Source organism: Pyrgilauda ruficollis, unplaced genomic scaffold, assembly GCF_017590135.1.
Source record: "Pyrgilauda ruficollis isolate IOZ18807 unplaced genomic scaffold, ASM1759013v1 scaffold41, whole genome shotgun sequence".
Taxonomy (NCBI): domain Eukaryota; kingdom Metazoa; phylum Chordata; class Aves; order Passeriformes; family Passeridae; genus Pyrgilauda; species Pyrgilauda ruficollis.
Window position 1 is genome coordinate 3,381,197 of NW_024525601.1, and position 20,571 is coordinate 3,401,767.

At 43.5% G+C, this 20,571-nt stretch overlaps 1 protein-coding gene across 1 annotated transcript in view; it reads right to left on the reverse strand.

Moving 5' to 3' along the window:
• RAB31 (RAB31, member RAS oncogene family) overlaps positions 1-11,196 on the reverse strand; it is a 60,005-nt gene extending 48,809 nt beyond the window's left edge. The window contains exon 1 of the mRNA XM_041477598.1: positions 11,161-11,196. Within this exon, the coding sequence (XP_041333532.1) occupies positions 11,161-11,196 (36 nt within the window). The remainder of the gene's footprint in view (positions 1-11,160) is intronic.
• Positions 11,197-20,571: the final 9,375 nt, after the last annotated feature.

A 20,571-nucleotide genomic window follows, 5' to 3' on the forward strand; every position in this document is an offset into this window, starting at 1 on the left:
AACATCACATCACTTATTTTAAACAGCATGATATAAAGACCCGCCTGGTGCTTTCCCCTCTATCACTCATGCAAGTAAACAGAAGAGATAACAGCAAGCACGGTATAATAAAACCCAGGGCTGAGTTTTTTATCTGTGGATTTACTGTGTGCTGCTGTGAAGCTACTAAAGCTAAAGCTATCTGCACCAAACAGGCTCATAAATGGGAGAAATTATCAGTGCAAGGTGTAGCCCCTAAGCAGTTGACTTCTTGAATGTGTTCACCTCCCATTGATTTCATCAGGAACGAAATGCAGCAACTTCTAAAAGCTGGTAACACTCGTGCCATGAAATTCAACCTTTTAGGGAAAGGCCCTTAAGGAAAACCAGGTTTTGTTGCTCTTACTCTTCCCTCCATCACAAAAATAACTAGGAAATCAGTATCTAATTTACAAATGACTTGCAGAAGGAAATTTTTATTCACCTGGCCATGTTTTTTTTCATTTTTACTCAAAATCTGGGAACCAGAAATGGTCAAAAGAGTACAGACTTTGCAAATCTCAACTGAAAACACGCTGGGAACACTTCAAATGGAATGCTAAACCATGAAGTTTAGTACATTTAAGGACATCTCCTCAAAGGACAAAGTGGTAGAAGAGTGCATTTCATCTTTCCCTCCAAAGTAGCAAAAGCCACACAGAAGGTACTGAGGAGTCACCCTCAAGACAGACTGTCTGGATACTAAACACTTGCAGTGCCACAGCCTGAGTGTTTGGGACTACATGGAACTAACTCCAAAGCTCCCACAGATCCCAGACACGGCAGAACAACAGGCACAGGGATTGAGGGAGACACACCAACTGGACAATGCGATCCCACCAAAGCTTCCCTGTGTCACACCTGCGACAGTGTTTTTGACTGGTTGAGAGATACAGCTGAATTTAAAGCAATGCAAACAACAATTCTGGAGGCTCCACTGGCCAAAAGTGTTTTGAAACACAAACGAAAAAGCACTAAGACAAAGTCAGGGCTTTAAAATAATTTAAAAGGAAACTGAAGGCTAAAACCAAGGGAGAGGTTGGCAGGGTTTTTCCACCATATTTTGTTATTTCTACTACCTTTTGTTGGTTTGCTCTGTCTAGCTTTCTGTTTTATTACCCTCAGCTCCTCTTTCCCTTGCTGCTGGCTTTACTCCTCTGTGTTCCTCATTCCCTCTCAGCAGTCCCCCTACAATGCTCCCAACATGTTCTGCCTTGGTCTCACAGTTTCAGTACTCCACCTCCTCCTCCTCCATTATTCTCTGTTTCTCCATGCCAACTTCTACACCCCTTTTTCTACTGATCTGCACATCCTTGCAAGTGTTCAAGGCCCTGAGCAATGCTGTCTACAGGAACGTGTCCCTGCCGCGGGGCTGGAATGAGATGATCTTTAAGGTCCCTTCCAACCCAAACCATTCTTTGGTCGTAAACTATTACTGAAGAACTTTTTAGGCTGCAGGGCAACCACTCTCCTTCAGACAATCTCTTTAAATTTGGATTTATGGTGTCAAAGGTTCGCTTTCTCTCTGCCTTTTTCCACATCAGCCTAAGGGAGAAGACAAACCTGGCCACAAGATAGGTAGCTAGATAGATAGATCTCAGCTACTCTATCTGGCTTTAATGTCAAATGACAGGAATCACTCACAGGCATTGTAATCTCAAATACTTAATTGACCTAAACATTTTCTCTTGTTCTCCACACAGCAGCGCATTCAGCTGTGCATTGAAGCATATGCTGAGCTTTAAGAATGGGATTCAATTTAGCCATGCAGCAAAGGCTGAAGGATGCACCCTGATGCTCTGCTGAAGAGGGATTACCCTAATGCTTAAGGATGCTACTCAGATTAGGGTTTCAGTAGCATAATTTCAAATCAAATTTACGTTATCTGGTTTTATCCAGCTGCCATTTTTGTCACAAAAAACACGCTCCAACTGTATGTCTAATGCCCTGGCATGCATTTATTCTTTTCAAGCACACTCTGCAGGAAAAAAAAAATAAACAAAAAATATCCAAGGCAGAAAAAAACCCACATCAATTTAAGACAGAACAATCGATTCTAAAGATTATTCCCATAAACTACACTCTGCTGCTGGAGTCATAACACTTGAAGACGAGGTTTAATTCCCTTTCTGACATTTAACCAAACCAAGACAAAAACAAAGTTCAGCTTTCCTTGGATTTTCCACAAGAGCAACAACATTCAAAAAAGAAAACTGCTGATGTAAGGGATAATGTAGCAAAAAAACCCCATGTTTGTAGCACATTCACAAAATTAATATCCTAAAAGGAAGCTTGTCTACACAGTATTGAAAAGTTTGAAGTCAGCATGGACTACGCGCCATGAGTAACTTCTGGCCTAAAGGTGGTTGGAGGCTTCCTGTTCATATCAGCTTTAAGAAGGTATATTTCAAGTGTTGCTATTATGATTCTTAAAATAGGCACTTAAATACTTATATTTAGTATGCAAAGGAAAAGGAAAAAAAATATAGATAATGAGCTTCCTAGTCAAGAAAGAACATACTCCCTTTCTCATTTCCTAAATCCCTCCAGGAATTAATCAGGCTGCGAGATTCACCCACCAAAGTGGAAGTGCACCGTTACAGGCTTATAGTGGTGTGTATCAGTCAGTGAGAGGTTCATTTTTTTTTTGTGGTTTGAGGGTTTTTTATTAACAGAGACTACCTAAAGCAAACAAAATTAGTATTTGCTTCCATGGATAGTAGAAGATGCTCAAAATGAAAATTGTGACTGTATGTTTACCAACACCTCCAACATTTCAGTTGTAATATCCTTCTAAACCCTAAATTATTGACTACATAGCAATAACATATTTTTATCCCCTTAAATCAAGTAGCTAAAAATGGAAGTCTCAAGAGTCAAGCTGAACCTTGGTGTGGCACCAGACCACATTCAAGGAAATGCTCTTTTCAATCAGTCTTTGGCAAGTCTGGTGATTCCTAGTAGGGCTTCTCTCTGCTGGCACACACCAGATGTTGACCTAAGGATTCTTTCTTGCCACTGAATTCCCTCACAGAAAGAAATTGGTAGATCTGGAGAATTGACACAACATCAGCACTGGAGATGAGTTATCAGTTACCAATTACAAGCATATGCTAGAGAAGGTTAAAGCTATTCCAGCTGTATCCCATAGGTCATCAGTGAGCCTGGAAAGAGATGCAAGTGACTTCAGACATGTTCTGTCACCCAGAAGCACAGCTTTGCTGGTGAACCATGCAAAGGTGAACCTTTCAACACTTAAGGTTTTTTTTTTTTTTTTTCAGAATTAAGCCCGCTTTAGGAATTTCTGGTAACTCATTTTGGCTCTCTATACAGGCTTTAAAGGGAAGGAGAATCTGCTTCAGAGAGCCCCTAACTGTAGGTGAACTCCTGTAAGAGCCTGGTATTTATCATTCACAGTTTTTTATAGTCCCCTGCAGGGACTATAGTTCCCTGAGGGGTCCAACAAGGACACCCAATGACGTCTGCAGCATCCTGTCACTCTGCTGACAAAGGAGGAAACAATAACTCAGGGACACTAAGTATTTAGTGGCTGGATTTCATGCACATGCACTTCCACATGTTGCCCAAATAAGAACATACTCTGGCCAAAACAAAAAGTGAAAATCGTAACTTCTCTACCCTCGCCTGCAAGAAATATAAAACCCATGCACTAACCAGCATTTCTGTTTAAAAATATCCCAGCAAAAATAAAAAGCGTTTGTTCCACTGCCTGTTGTTCAGCTTTCAGCACAGCCCTGCAAGGCCAGAGACTGTAAATCAACCACTGGCATGTGCTTACACAAGGCTGTGCTCCCAGCTGGCCTCCCATCCACCTCCGCTGGCGGCTTTCTAAAGTTCGGATTTGTCTTTTGGCAGTGGTGTTCAAAACTTCCAAAGTGAGCATTTACGGAAAGGGTGTACAAGATGATTCAGAAGAAAACTGAAATGTGTCCCTTTCCTGGCATCCTACAAACTGAGGTGGAATGTTTAAAATTTCCTTTCACCTTGACCTTGACACCACTACCCAGCCTCTACAAGGTATGTAGTGAGAAGAAAAACAACTCTGTAAGAATAAAAACATCTTTTATTTTGGTTTACTTTGGAAGCACGTGTCCCATGGCAGCTCCAGACACTTTCTGCAGAGTTATATTCACATCAGCTGCCCTTTGCCTACAGTCAGGAGGCAGTGGGGGACATGACAAGGAGCAAAGCACTGAAGGCTTGCTCTGCCCTCTCTAAAAGGCACGGGATGATCCAACTCATTGGCACGATGATCTAACCCATAGGTGTGATTAGCACTGGATGGAGGTAAGACTTGTAGGTAGCTTGTGACTAGACCAACTCTACCACACTTCCAACCTCCTTTCCCAACCCTCTTGGAAGGTATCTCTAACCGTGTGTTAGAGGAGCACTTGGCTGGCCCCAGAAACACCTTGAGAAAAATATGAGCAGAGGAAGCTCCAGACCGCTTGATGGAGACCACAGCTCCCAGAACAGCCCCCCACATCAGTGGAGGCTGGTGAGCCATCAAAGTTGAGAAGAAACTCCTTGCCCTGCACTCAGTTTTCCACCTGAACTGTGGAAAAGGGGGGGGTCAACAGCAGCCTACTGTAGTGCAAGGTGACCCTGCCCATGGCAGCAGCGTTGGAACCAGATGATCTTAAAGGTCACTTCCAACTCAAACCATTCTATCATTCTTCAACAGCGCAAACCTGCTAAAGCCAGCTGTGTTCACTTCAACATGCTCCTCTCCCTTCCCCTCAAAACCACAGTGCAGGAAATGAAAAAAAAAAAAAAAAAAGTGTCTGTCCTGATCTTATCTGAAGAGAGATGTGGCCAGGAAATCCATGACTAATAGCAGTCCCAGGAGGGTCTAGCAGCCCTGAAGACTGGGCAAATGGCATTTGCAAGAAGGAGCAGCAGGGAGGCAAAAGAGCAAAAGCAGCAGAGTTATGGCTCCAGCCTCCCTGTAAATGCTTCTCTCAACAAGCAATTAGCTTGAGAAATTTTAGACAGAATAGGTCAAGAATAAGTGTCTCCAGCCTGTATGTGCACTTGCAGTCTGTAGCACCCACACTGCACCCAGCTCAGACACAACCCAACACAAGCAAAATGCACCGGCACTGTAATTTATAAACACCACCACAGGCAAAAGCCCTGCAGACTCAAAGGCCTTTGCCCATGGACAGCTCAACTGCACTGTAACTGCAGCATATCCTACCAATAAATTAAATTATCACCTTAGAAATGAGCCCTACCATCAACCAGAGTTTCAGAAAACACACTTTAAATGCAAATTAAAAATGGCCTTTTAATATGGCTTGACTTAAGCTAGTTAAAAGGAACCATCAGATGGAAATGAGAGGGTTTTTCTTTTCCCCATGTACTGTTTGCATGCAAAGTTTCTGCCTCCTTCACATAGTCTGTCACAGCATTACTTCACTGAGTAGGGCTAAAACTGTTCTCAACTGTGTGAAAAAAATTGAGTTTATTACCATTCAACTTCCTTATTTTTGCAGAAAGAAAGAATGTTGGGGTTTGGTTTTTTTCCCCAGAACTACTGTAAACCAAGAAGTTTCCCAATTTTTTGGCCAGAAATCAAAAAGAGCAAGGGGCTGGGGAAATCTAAATATAAAGGGAATTTGAGAGACAGTAAAACTACAGCCTGCATATGATATCTGGGTGATAGCCACTGCATGGACTCATTCAACAGGCAAGTTACAAGCGTGGGATGGGAGCTCAGAGCTGGTTATCAGCGAATGGGAGCCCATGAAGTGCAGCAACAAGCACCAACCACGGGGTACTCTTTTGCTACCCAGAAGATGGTTAGTAACCAGCTTCCCCTTTGAGGCTTTGCTGCTACTGAAACTAAAATCTGCTTCAAATTCCTCCTTCTGCTTCTTCAGAAATCCAGTTTGGTTGGGCCACTGGAAACGAAAGCAGAGTGTGGCCTCCACAACCACCTTTTCCTAGAAGGATGTTCCAGTCTACTCTTCTAAGCAATCCCACACAATACCCTTGGAAGAATCAGTAAAGAAAAAAAGTCCTGTAGATACATCAAGAAAGCAAAAGGGCCAAGATCAACATGAAATTCTGAATTCCAAATTGTGAGAAATTGTTTACCTACATATTTAATGTATATATTGCAAAAAAAATCTGATTGTAGCCATTTAAATGTCTTATAAAATAATATGAAAAGGCTGCTTTAGGCTTCTGAAGGTACTTTTTTACTGATACAAGAGAACAGGATTTTCTTGCTTGGTGCATAACTGGATTTTTATTGACAAACAATAAAATGCAATATTGACAAACAATAAAAACAAAATCACCAGTCCCAGTCTCCTTCAGTATCTTGTACACTTCTTTTGACTGGCAAAGCATGGCAATGGAATATGGAAGTGCTGTGTGCTCACATTAAGAGCATATTTCAGAGTATTCTTCACCAAAGAAGAACGCCAAGAAAAAAACATTTCCCAAGAAAATTAGGTACATGCAGTTCAGCTAACCATGTGTCTGTCTTTCAGTTCTCCATGGACTTAAAATCACTGTTCAGTTTTAAAAACATAACTGGCTAGGAAAGAGATACAGATCAAAGGGCTCCTTGGATGGAAAGGCTAAAATGATGGACACCTCAAACCAGTGACTTCACAAGACAGACAGCCATGTGTCACAACTCAAAAATTTCTCTCATGATAGAGCTACCTGTTTACATAATAAAATAGAATGAATGAGTAGGTAATGAAGAACCATTAACACGGGGAAAAATTGCTTGGCAGTTTCTGTTCTTCTCTCAGACAAGATACTTTTGTGGACAAAATTATAGAAGGCACACATTTACTTCATCAGTACCTTTTTCCTCTTTTCATGACTCCCTTTGTTTGCTCTGCTCTCTGTTTTAGGTGACAACACTGCAGCTGTTGATGCACCCGCAGCTTCTGCACTGTGCAGTGTCACTGTCCTCAGCAGGATGCTCACCTTACCATGGAGGCCACCGTGCACATACCTGATGACAAGAAAGCTCCTTAACTGGCTCAACCCAGCCAGGGGTGCCGTTCTGTTTTCAACAGCAGCTTTCCTATTTGTGTTGGGACACGTAGGCCATAAAAGCATTGACTATGACAAACATTTTAGACACAAACTAAAAGATTCCCAGTGATCTGTGTATATATCTGTATCATAGTGTCATTTCCACAGAGGAAATGTCACTCCTCTTACAAATGCAGGCTCACCAGCTTCAGACAGCGTTTTCATGCTAGCAGAACGCAGGCCAGCAAGTGACTTCTCAGGAGCAAGAAAACAGAGGCACAAACAGAAGGGTGAAGAAACGAAGTGTCAGCTAGAGAAGATGTGGGCATTATGTCCAGGAAAACGTTCTACAGTAAAAGCAGTTAAGCCCTGGGACATAACCCCAGGGAGAAGATGGTGAGTTTTTAAAGACAGAGGAAACAAACAGATGTAAGGAATAAGAAGGGCTTTAGGGACAAGGGATGACCTCTGAGCCTCTTCCAATCCTACCTCCTTTGGTCCTGTGATGCACAGTCACAACACAAAAATGTAATAAACAAAAACAGAAGGAAAGGAGTAGTGGAGGTCACTTTAGATGGTAGTCAGCAAACCACCTCCCAAAGTCTGAAGAGTTGTCAAAGTTTCCTCAGGAAGTGACAAAGACAAGAAACTTTGCCTCAGTCGTAAACCTGGCAATCTCTTCTGTGGTTGCCACACACAATTATGTCAGGATTTGGCAGGGAGCTGTAAATCGCTCCTCCAGCCCACATAAAGAAAATGTTGGGAGCTAAGGCACAGGGCACTGAGCAGCCACAGACAGATTAGGAAAGCTGGCAGCTGCACAGCCAGCCACAGTTCAGCACTGAAGCACGGCTCAGGAACAGAGCAGCTCCCCTACACTCCTCTCTCCTCCAGCCACTCAACAAGGTGCCCACATGGAAACACCACACAAATCAAATGAGAGCTACACTTCATTTCACCACACACACTGAGCTGCAGCTAAAACCAGCTCAGGCCCAGAAGCATGTGGCATCTAATGTAAGGGACAATTGCTGGGAACAAATAACAAACTGGACTGAGAGACCAGGAAGAGTCAGGGGTAACAAGACAGGACTTGGAGCAGAGCTCAAGCATTTACACTCAGGAAGATGAACACCTTCCACATGCAGATACCTGACTGCCCAGCAGCAATAATTTACTGGAGGAAGTAGTTTAGGAGCAGGCTTGAGGACACTTGCATGGCAACATACTAAAGAGAGCTGTTCAACTGCACCTCTGTACCTCCTACACCCCAGGCTGCGAGGCACTGGACAATTAGGCAGGCATCCTGCTCCTGCTCGCCCACTGGCAAGCTGGAACCATCCCTTCTCAGAGAGCTCTGCAATCAACAAAGCCTTCCTTCCAAACTGACTCACTCCCACCCTCCTGCTGCCCCAGATTTCCCCTTTGGCCTTCTCTCACTCGTGTCTCCGTCAACAGCTACAAATCCCATAACCATCATCTTGCAGTGCACTACTCCTGGCTGCTCCAAATCACTCCCAAGACACCCACAGAGGATTTTAAAAACTCCAAGATACTCTGGAGGAGGAAGAAATGAAATGCAGATACCCAAATCCTGGTTTGTTAGGTTAATGCTAAAAACTAGAGGCCAGGCTCCCTCCTGGCAATGAGGGGTTACATCCAGGAGCCAATAGCCTACTCCCCATTTTTAGTGCAATGGGTCCAGGCCACTCACTGGCCCTGGAGTACTGCACTGGCCTGTAGGGCTGGCAGTGTGGACCACAGCTCTGGTTTCTCTATTCCTCTTCATCATCTTCCCATCTGGACACTCTGTAGCCAAATGGGGCTCCAGAGCTTGTGGAGAAGCTGGGTTTGCAAACGTTGGACCAGCTGCAATTTTCTCCCATTGGGAAATTCTGAATAGGCAAAAATAGCCCAAGCCCAGGCCCCCTGCACAGCTTGAAGCCAAACTGTCAGTGATCCTCCTGTCTGATCCAGAGGTGCAGTCTAGAGCGGTGTTCAGAAGCGGAGAGGGATATGGATTTACAAACCAATTCAATCCATATTTCTAACAAGTATAAGAACTTGGGACTAGGACATGCCAGACTTGACTGATTATCAAGGGATCTATGACATACAATGCAGATTAACCAGGTCCAGGACCTACTGGAAAAAACAGCTGTCAAGATTTCTTTTGGTAGATCTGAGAATGTATTTTGGAGTTGCCATCTAGCTTTCAAGCAAATCAGACAATTAATGCCTCCATTTGTTCACACAGACAGGTATGGAGTTTCCTTGCCCTAGAAATGTCAACTTCTTGAGGGGACTCATCATCTAAAGGATTCCTCTCTTTTGGGAAAATAGCGTCAACCCCCATGGTAAATGAGATGTCTGTGATCAGAAGTAAAGGTTTTCTACGACTATGCCCTCCTAAAATGGAAGGAACATATCACTAATTACTAAATTACTATAACTACAGACACATCTCCCTAAGAGCCACCACTGCCACCCCATCATTTTAATGAATCTTCAGAGTAATTGCATACTCCTAGTAACACAGAGCTGCATTATAGGTTTCTTTTCCCATCTTAAAAAAAAAAAAAAAAAAAAAAAAAAAAAAAAAAAGCAAACAACTGCCTTACAAAATCTCCAGTAAGTTTAGTAAGTTTTGATGTTACAAAACATCAATAAATTATGGACATGTGGAATCTCACACCACTAGACACTTCATCTCTATAAAATTACAACATTTTCTGCTGGAGAAGAAAACAAGCAAAGACACATCTACATATTCTACCACAGACTCCTCATGTTTGTACAAACCACATTTATTTTGTCACTATGCCATTTTAAAAGTTGAAGGCAGGAATTCTAACCAAGAAAGGAGGAATGGTCACTGCCAAATACTTTGGGTTGAACTCTCCAGTGCCCTGGCACCGCATCCTGGCAAGAACTACTCCAGGGCAAGGTATCCACTCCTGCTGGGCTAAGTGTCAACACAAATCAGAGAGAACTGAAGTGTCTATTTGTGTTTGGTTTTCAAATGTCCAACTCACTTGGATGGCATGAAAGCAAATTCACTGTAAAACGCCTTCATTCACCCAGCTTCACTGAGTGCTTATGGAGATGTGGGCCTAAAAGCAGCAGCACTTGCACCGGGTAATTTGGGATGTTTGACTTTTAAAAAGAAACTTGTGTACTGGAGTAGTGATGCTCTGCTGGTTACTGTCAGGAGAGGTGGTTCTGCTCTGCGGCGGTGTTTGTGCCAGCTTGGTGGGCACATTTTGCCGGGAAGCTCCCTCGGTGCCGGGCAGAGAGGGGCAGGCTCAGCCAAAGTGCAGAGCTCAGCACATTGCTGCTCCAGATGTGAAACGCACGCGCGAGTTCGCCAAAAAAGCGGAAAAAAAAAAAAAAATGGAATGGCAAAAGCGACGTTCCTGTAAGGAGGCGAGTCAAAGAAGCGCTGCTAAATAAAGCCAGGCAAGGAACTAAACAAAGCACGGAGCAGCACATCGGTGAGACGGGACCGAGCGCCGGGAGCAGGAGCCGCCGGACACAGCGTCCCGGGGCGGGCTGGCAGCGCTGCTGCCTGGCCCCGGGCGGCTCCCCACCGCTGGAACGGGGCTCGGCGAGGCCACCGCCGCCTGTGACGAGCCCCAGGGTGGGCAGCGAGCCCCAGGGTGGGCAGCAACCCCCCCTCCCACCCCCCAGGTGCCTCCGGGGCTCTGGCATCAAAGGGAGACCTCCGCGGGACCACTGCCGCCGGGGGATGGCTCTGCCTGGGGAGCGCTGGGGGAGCCCCCCAAAAGAGAGCCACTGACCACCTCTCCCAGCCCGCTACGCCCTCCTCACTTTTAAAAAGTTGAGAAACAAGACAAAAACAACAAGCCCCAGAGCCTCCCCCCGCCCCGCGGAGGCCGGTGCGCGGCTGCCAAGTTTCGGCGTGGTGGAATTTTCTGCGGCCGAGCCCCCCCGCCCCGCCCGGGACCGCCAGACGCGGCGCCCCCCGGGAAGCGGGACAGCGAGGCTGGAAGCGTTCCCCGGCTGCGGGAGCACCCCGCTCCCACAGCCCCCACCTGCGAGGCGAGAGAGGGGGGAAAGGAAGGGGGAAGCGACCCCCCGGTCGCCCTTACTCACTCCAAGCAGACAGACTTTCAGCTCGCGTATCGCCATCCGGTCACATGCGCCCGGCCCCGCCTCGCCGCTGCCCCCCGCTCCCAGCTCCCGCAGAGCCGGGCACGGGCGCTCCGCGGCTGCGAGCGCGCCCTGGGCTGAGCCCCGCGGCGGGGACAGCACAGAATCGTCAGAGATGGAAGGGAGCGCTGGAGATCACCTAGTCCGACCCCCTGCCAAGGCAGGGGCACCTGGAGCAGGTGACACAGGAACACATCCAGCTGGGGTTTGAGTGTCTCCAGAGACGCATGGAGGTCCAGAGCTCTGCCACCCTCAGTGGGAAGTTCTACCTCATGTAGAGGTGAAACTTTTTGTGTTTCAGCTTGTGGCCATTGCTTCTCATCCTGTCACTGGGAACGACTTAAAAGAGTCCGACACCATCCTCTTGGCACCCACCTTTGAGATACTTGTATGTATTAATGAGATCCCCTTCAGTCTTTTCTGACGCCCAGAGTCTCTCCTCATAAGAGAGATGCTCCAGACCCCCAATAATCTTTGTGTCCCTTCGCTGGACCCCCTCCTGGAGCTCCATGTCTTTCTTGTACTGCAGGGTAAATATTTGCTGTACGCATGGAGGTCCAGAGCTCTGCCACCCTCAGTGGGAAGTTCTACCTCATGTAGAGGTGAAACACTTTTTGTGTTTCAGCTTGTGGCCATTGCTTCTCATCCTGTCACTGGGAACGACTTAAAAGAGTCCGACACCATCCTCTTGGCACCCACCTTTGAGATACTTGTATGTATTAATGAGATCCCCTTCAGTCTTTTCTGACTCCCAGAGTCTCTCCTCATAAGAGAGATGCTCCAGACCCCCAATAATCTTTGTGTCCCTTCGCTGGACCCCCTCCTGGAGCTCCATGTCTTTCTTGTACTGCAGGGTAAATATTTGCTGTTGTGAGAAAAACAGTCTGTGAGAGACAGCATCCTGCAGGGGGCTGTGCATATGCTTAGTCCTACACACCATGTGCTAGGCTAGGCACGGGATGGGGACTGCTCTGGTTGTGAACCATCTGAATCCATCTCCTTTTTCTTTTCTTTTCTTTTTTCAAGCTTTTCCTGCTATGTGAAGAAATAATTGAAAATAGTAACTCCATTTTTTTGCCCAATCCCGGTAGCACACACCCAACTTGGATTAAAATAGTCAGCCTGAGGTTAGTAGTAGGTTGCAGCCCACATATCACATACCAAATTTAAGTAAAACTCATCAGGTTAAGGCTGGTCCTCTGAAATCAATGAAGAAGAAGCCATAAGCATTCTGCTCTGGGTATGCAAGGTTCTAGAATTTTTGGAGAAGGGTTGCGCACAATAACCCCAGGAAGGCAGAAGAGTATAATCCATCAGATATTTTAAATCAGAGCCTCTCTGTTCTGCTTACAGTTTTTGGGGTTTTTGTTTTTGTTTTGGTTTGGGGTTTTTTTTTTTTGTTTGTTTGTTTTGGGTTTTTTTGGTTTGGTTTGGTTTGGTTTGGTTTGTTTTTTTTTCCCCTGCACTAATTTATCAGGTAAAATTGCTAAAGGGAATTGAAGAAAATCTTGATCAGTCATTGTGAGATTACTGCCAGGTCATTAGATGCTTCCTGGCAATAAACTGTTGTGGCATTCATTATAACTCTAATTAGCTCCACACGGAGTCCTGCACTCACACCAATAGGCTGGATGGAGATGTTTGCCCACTTCCAGAGATCCCAAATCCTAGGCCAAGGAAATGCTTGGAGCAGAGCAGTTGTTATCTCCATGGAGGAAAGCAGTGAAGTATTGCTAGCAGAGTATTCACAGCCTGTCAGGAGAGAGATTATCAAAAGACAGAGATCAAAGAAGAGGCTCATCAGAGAGATGTTTTTGATTTAATTAAGCTCTTTTTTTTTTTTTTTTTTTTTTTTTTTTAGGAGAATTTAGCAGAGAAACAAAACACAGCAGGTTTTTTAGACAACCAGTAAGGAACATTGCAAGGATTCTGGCTGCTTGTTGTCTTTCCACAAGAATGCCTTATACACTAAAGTATTTCAATAAGCACATGGGATACACTCCCTGATGTGGAAAAACTACAGTTTGCGCTCAGCACGTTCAGTTTAAAGCAGCTTCTAATTAGTTTTACAAATTTCAGCCAGTAATTAGTTCTACAAATTGACAGAAGATAGAAATTTTTAAGGTTTTACACCATCCCACTCCATTCTTTTACAAAGAGTGTTGTGGTTCAGGATCACCTTTCCATAGATTCTTTTGGGGATTTTGTGATGTTTTTTAAAATTTCTGTATCTTTCATTTGTGCTATTAATCATCTGTCCCTTTCCTTTGGTCCACATTTTGTAATCCTTGAAGTCTGGGATTTTTTTCCTTACTGTATATGCGAAACATTATGCCACCTGAATTAATTTCAGCAAGACGCACTGGAATTACATTTTCATAGAATCATAGAATGGCTTGGGTTGGAATGGTCCTGAAAGACCATCTAGTCCCAAGCCCCAGTGCCATGGGCAGGAACACCTGTCCATTTTTCAGAGAGCAATACATCTCACTGGCTTCAAAGCCATATATAACTACATGTCCACTTGCTGTCTGGACTCAGTACCACCAAAATACGAGACAGTGCCTGTCTATTTGCCCAGGAAAGCAAGTCAGATTCTCACCTTTCATCCTACCTGGGGAAGTTTCTCATATACACACCGGTGCAGTGTGAGCTCTCACTAACAGAAGTTACAGCCCAGACCTCAAAAGTTTCTTGCTGAATAGAACTAATGGCTACTTAGCTACCTACAAACAAGCAAGCTGTTTAAAACAGTAGCACAAAGATGACCCAGTGGAAGTTGTTCAGGCTGAAACAGCAGAAGAGAGGTTGTTAAGGGCAACTTTATTGTACAGTCAAAAAATATAAAGAGCCAAACAAAAATTAATAACCAGAGGAAAAAGTAACATATAGTACTTGTTTAAACAAAAAGTCTATGAACGACAAAAAACAACAAAAAAGGTATCCCCAAAAATTTTGAGTATCCCCAAAATTAGGGAGATAAGAGAGAAAAACAACAAGCAAACATGTTCCGGTATTAAAAAAAGTTACTGATGCTCACTCTTCCAGGAACTGGCATAATCCTTGTGTTTGTCTGCATGCAAGATGCTGTGGTCAGGAAAACATTTTTGCAGAATTGGTCATGTTGCAGTGTTTTCAAATGGCTGATTAAAAATAAAGGAAAACAAATCTTTGCATCCCAGAACTTTTCTTTCCTTTTTTTTCCTTCCTTTTGTAGCATTTTATTCAATGAATAGTTATAAGTTTTGAAGCAATGGTGTACCTCACTTCTTTCAAACCAACTGTATTTTGGTTTTGGGAGGTACAAAGCCAAGTGGCTTTGGTTTTCAGCAGCCTTCCTCTAGAGCTTTCAAGTGACGGCATGGTGTCCTTCAGTGGTCTGGAGCAATGGCAGCTGGGGCTGCTGATGTCCTTCTCTTTGCCCCTACTCACATGTGTCTGCCCCAGTGTGGCTCATGCTGGTAGAAGACTAGTTTAAAAGTTTTCTAGTTTTCTATGTTTAAAAGTTTTCTATGACCTCAGCCTCCTCCTCTCTAGAAGTGGTGTAATGGTATTTAGAAAGCCTGTATTGGTAGGAAACTGGATGCTTTTGGGGTTCTGGCAGTGTTTGTAAGCTTATGAAGGCATCTTACACTTCCTCCTCCTGCTTTCTTTCTCTGTGAGTGACGTAGGTAGAGAAAGATCCATCCAAGACCCTGATGTGTACCCAGATCCTGAAACTGCTGTTGTCTGTCCCAAACACTGATGAGTTACTTCCTTTCTCCCATGTTACTTCCCCTCTTGATTTCTTGGCAAGCATCTTTCTCACACAAAAATGTTATCCCCCCCCTTCACTGGCGAATTCAATCCCAACCCTCCTACTATGGGCTGCCATCCCAGCTCTTATTCCCAAGGCAGGGAACAGGAGGCAAGTTAACTCCCTGTTGCCCAGGAAGAAATGCCTCTGCATCCCTTGGATGACAAAAACTTGAAGTACAGTAATGACTGCCACCACAGAAATCTTTCTGGTGCTTGCCCAAGAAACTGCCAAAATCTCTTAAAAGGAAAGCAGCTGCTGCTGAGCAAGCTGTTCCTTGACTGGGAGGAGCAGCTTCCAGCTCCTAGATCCCATGCAAAATCCAGTGTTTATGAAATGGCTAAAATTCTGGGAGATGCTATTTTTGTTTGCTTGTTTATTTGATCAAAGTAAATGTTTAGTTAATCAAAATTTTTTTATTTAAACAAAGGCTAGAAAAGGACTGCCCTGGAAAAGCATTATGAGAGTCCTGAGACATGAAAACCAGAGAAGTACAGGAATGACCCGGTGGAAATAAGAGCATGATTCTGATGTCAGCTACACAGGTCTTAAACCACTGCAATTTATTTTTTTTTAGTTTGAGAAGGGTTATTCCATTTCATTGCACATGCAAAAAGTGAATTAGGTTCTTTATAACTCACTGGTTCCAGCGTTAATACCTGGAGATTATGTAGCTGGCTGCTACTTCATTTTGTTGTAGAGTTGCTTCATGTTTTAACGTCTTCTGTTTATGGCAGTTGGATGGTCCAGACACTCCCTTCTGAAGAAAAATCTGCTGGAAAATGTTAGAGGGGAGTAAACCTCTGCAAGATGCTACTTGCAGCTTGACTGCCAAGAGCTCCAAAAAGCACGATTATTGCCATTGAGTGAAACCTGGAAATTGTTTGTGTAAAGCTTAGCAGCAGGCTTCTTGTTGGACCTTGTAAGAGATGCACTGTTCCTAAAGTATTTGGGAAACATTTTGACATCTTTGGCATTAGAGATGTATGTTTGTCAAGAGGGTCAAGATTACTCACTGCTAATCCCCAAGGCAATCTCCTATCAAAGGAGTGAAAAATTATGCAAGACTTCTCATTCTTTACAAATGATGTCCCATAGCCTCAAGCTGGTGATAGTGCAACTTTTCTCCGCTGTTAGATGGGGAAAGAATTTTAAAAAAAGCTTTTTGCTTACATCAGAAAAACAGAAGCTGTGGTATAACTTGAGAACACTGCAAATACCATAGCAAATTAGGTACCAAGAAGGGACAAGAACTAGCTAAAGCAAAATATTGGCTCAATTAAAGAAGAGATCTAAATTAGCTTCAGATGGATTTAGTCTGGAAGCTAGGATTAGGGCTTTCTAAGTCTTTGAAAAGCTCAGTCAGAAAGATAAATGAAAAGTAAACTAATTTAAAGGTACAGCCTTATACAGGTAAAAAGAAATTTCTGAGAAGTCTTGGAAAGCAGAAGTCAAGACGCAGTGATCCAACAGATTATTTGTCCATATTGCTGAGTAAATTGGCCAGTGGGCTGCATTTGACTGGGGTAGAGTTAATTTTCTTCCCAGTGGCTGGGATGGGGCTGTGTTTTGGATTTGCACTGAACACAGATTAACAGGGTTGGTAATACAGACATGTTTTTGTTATTGCTGAGCAGGTTGACACTGATCCAAAGCCTTTTCCGCTCTTCATACTGCTGTGCTGGGGAGGAGGCTGGGAGCGCGTGGGAAACTGGGAGAAGACATGTCTGGGGCAGCTGACACCAAGTGACCAAAGGAATGTTTATTTGACATCATACTCCGTTTATAAAGTGTGGGAATAAGGAAGAAGGGGAGACATTTGGAGTGATGGAGACTCTCTTCCCAAGTCTCTGCCATGTGTAGGGGGGCCCTGCTCTCCTGGAGTGGCTGAACACCTGCCTGCCCATGGGAACCAGTGAATTTATTCCCCTTTTTGCTTTGCTTGCGTGCGCAGCTTCTGCTTTGCCTATTAAATGGTCTTTATGGGAACTCACGAGTTTTCCAGCTTTTACCCTTATGATTCTCTCCTCAATCCCACTGGTGGGGGAGAGAGTAAGTGGCTGCCTGGGGCTTGGTTGTTGGCTGAGGTTAAACCATGACAGCCAGTCAACACCAGCTGTTGAGGCTGGACATCAGGTCACAAAGGAGTCAAGCTAGAGCTCTTTCTGCTGAGACTGAGATCATCTATGTGATTTTATGGAATCATTCCAGCAAAATCAATCCAGTTGCTGCATCCTGGAAATTCTTTATACTGTGTGAATTCGTACAGTAAGTTCTTGATGAAAGGTCTGTATCTTTTTATCAAACTCATTTTCCACATGAACCTTATGAAAACACTGATGTGAACTCACAAGGCTGTGTGAATCCTTTGTTGTGTATCATTCCATACAAAACCATGCCTGAGCATGCAGGTGTTTGCAGTGTAAACACCAATTCAAACAAAAACCTATTGTGATTTCCTGTACCAAGGCACAGCTCAAAACAGGGGGTCACTATCTGGGGGATATTCAAGGTTGCAATTTTGTTGTGTCGATAGCTCTTGTAACATGCTCTGTTTGGCAGGTCCTCATTTTGGGCTGCCAGTTTTGAGACCAGTTTGTAAAGATGGCGTGATGATTGTCCTGAATGAGTCCCTGGAGATGACAAGAACTGTCTCAGTTTACTTTTGGTGGGGCTGACATTGGTTTGCTGGGCTCCTTTCATGCTTCTGGCATAGGTGACACCTGTTACTTGCTGCTTGGAAGGGAATGTGAAGATCAGCTTTACCCAGCTATCGGTTGTCTGGTTGGAGTGATAACTGGAGATCTCTACTTCAAATTCAGGCAGTCTTTGCAGCAGGTCGGTGATACCTTCTTGCCTTCCAGCTCACTGCAGGAGCAGCCCAGTGAAGTTCTCATAAATTACAACTGGATTTACTGAATAGACATGTTGTTTCCTTCTAGCAGTACATTCCACAGTAGACTATTCTTGTATAGAGTGGTGCAGTATCTGGTTTACCACCATTAGCTTTGTATGAGGTGAAGGAGCCTGTGTTTACTACCAAATGAAAGGAGAGCATACACAATTCTCCTTTTAATTAAGCTTAGCCTTACAAACTATGAAAAGGGTTTTATACTAAGGCCAAAGTTTTATTGTCAGGCAAGCAGGCTTCTATTGTGCATACTGCCAAGGAGAGATAACAGGGCTCTTGTACTTCAGAAATTTGTCCTGCCAAGTGAGCATCAGGTTTGTCTAAAACATACCCAGCATGTGCTGCCAGCCAGAGCAGGTTTGAACTTACAATGATTTTTCTCATTAAATCTGCAGGCAGTGAATGTACATTGATGGGTTCTTCCTCTGGTTATAGAAGACCCAAACAGGGACCTTCCAAACAAGGTTCAAATCAAAATTTTCAAATGAGAATGCATCTATCCATCCTGACCTTACGGTAGTTTAGGCAGTGAGAAGGGCGCCTGTAGCCAGCTTGTGGTGTCACTCCTACCTTTTTGTCTGCATCAGTGGAACTGGGTGTTTATTAGGAACAATCATGAGGCAACTGCAAAGGAGAAATTAAAATCCAATTGTAAGCCATGTGGTGTCAGAGGAGACTTATCTTACGTCTTAGTCCTTAGTCTTACATAATAAAGTTGATTCCTTTGTTTAGATTTAACAGTGAGGGGATCTTTGCACTCCCAAAAGAAAACAGGAGAACAATAGGAGAAAGGAATTCCAGAGGGAGAAAAATCTGATCATTTTGATGATAAGGAAGAAATTCTCATCAATTCATAAAATCTACAGCATAAAAGATAGAGTTCCTTTTTTTCCCCCCCTTTTTTTTTTTTTTTTTCCTGCTATGAGTAACATTTTTGTGTGTTGAAATGAGCTTAAGTCTGAGTTTGGGAGTGTGACCTCCCCTCTTCCCACCACTAGTCTAAACAGCCCTGAAATGCAAAGGATTTTTGATGTAAATTCAAAATTCCCTTTTTGGGTCTATGTCCTTCATGAAGATAAATTAACCCTTAAAGAAACCTGAAGTTTTGCAAAGTTTTGACAACACAATTAATAATCATTGCTGGTAATGATGCTGGCATTTTTCATTTCAGGACAACTCCTTGCTTAATGTTTATTTCAATTTCCTTGTACAGCAGTGGTAGTACTGCCTGTTTATGGACCTCAGAATCTGGCTCCAACACAGATAATCTCAGTTTCTCCAAACCTAAAAATAAATAAGAAGTTAGTGTGCTTTATTTTGTAGGTTTTTAAAATATATATGAATAAAATATTATACATGGGGGAAAAGAATGCATTACTTTATCAATAGCTTTAATTTTCTAATGAGGAGTAATAATATAGTAATCTCTTCAAATAAGCAATAACTTCTCAGGACCTGAGGTGCTGATTATCCTGACGTAACTAATAGCTAAGAAACTATCTTGAGTAGCAGAACCTGGTAATATGCACAATGCAGCCTGTTTTATCAGTCCAGCTATTTTACCCTCCTTCTCAATCAGTTCTTGTGGTTTCTTTAAAGATGATGGGTACATTAGGTCCAAAAATCCTGCAGTCCTCCACTAGGAGGCTTTAAATGTTATTTTTAGGGCAATTAAATGCAAAAGAAAAGTTCTATACTAGGTCTGCACTCTAAGGGTCTGCAGACTTACCCTCATCACACATAGATCATGGAATCATATCTCTCATTTTCACAGTTAGAAAAGTTTTAAGAATAGATGAGAATAAAAAAGTAATAGAGTAGTAAGTTGTGAAGGTATAGCTTAAAGAGAACTAGTACTAGTTACCTTCAGCAAAGGAATCAGCAAAGTGAAGGCCTATCTGCAGAACAACAAGAGTTGTTCTGCAGATAGAAGCTACATGGTCATAATAAAGACTTAAAAAAGAGAAGCTACATGGTCATAATCTTTCTTATGATATCAGAAGGGTGGTAAAATGGATTAGAAAATAAATCTGATGCTCTGGCAGTGACAAAATATTTCACCAAAACCCAGAAAGAGTCAGAAGTCTCATTTTGGTGTTAGAACATATTAAAAAATTCCAATTCAATCTTCAAGCCTTGGTTGAAGTGAGTTTGAGCCAGTAGTGCCAAGTAATTCCTTTCAGTAAGACAAGTGGCTGGAATGGCGATGTGGTCCCTGACCCCCTGATCCAAGTGTTCATGCAGTCATTAGCAAGGGAAGAGCCTAGCCTGTGAGCAATTTGGACTTTATGTGAGCCACTACTGTTCACTTAACTTCTGGGCTTGTGACTTAACTGTAATTCGTCTTCTAAAAAAGCTCAGATGAACTGTGTCTTGGTGAGAATATCCTTTTGGCTCCTACACGGAGAATGGGAGCACTTGGGCATCTGGTTGACTTAGGTCATAGCAATTTCCAATAGCCTGAAAAGTAAGGAAATCAGACCACTGGAAATAGGAAAGGATCTGGGAAGCTGGGTCCCAAATTATTTGCACAGAGGATGAGGAAAAAATTGAACTACTCTCTGGCTTTATCCTGCAGGAAGGGAAGGTTAACAATACTGTGGGAGTTCAAAGAATTCCATCCAGATGCAAAGCTGCCTGGGCGTGT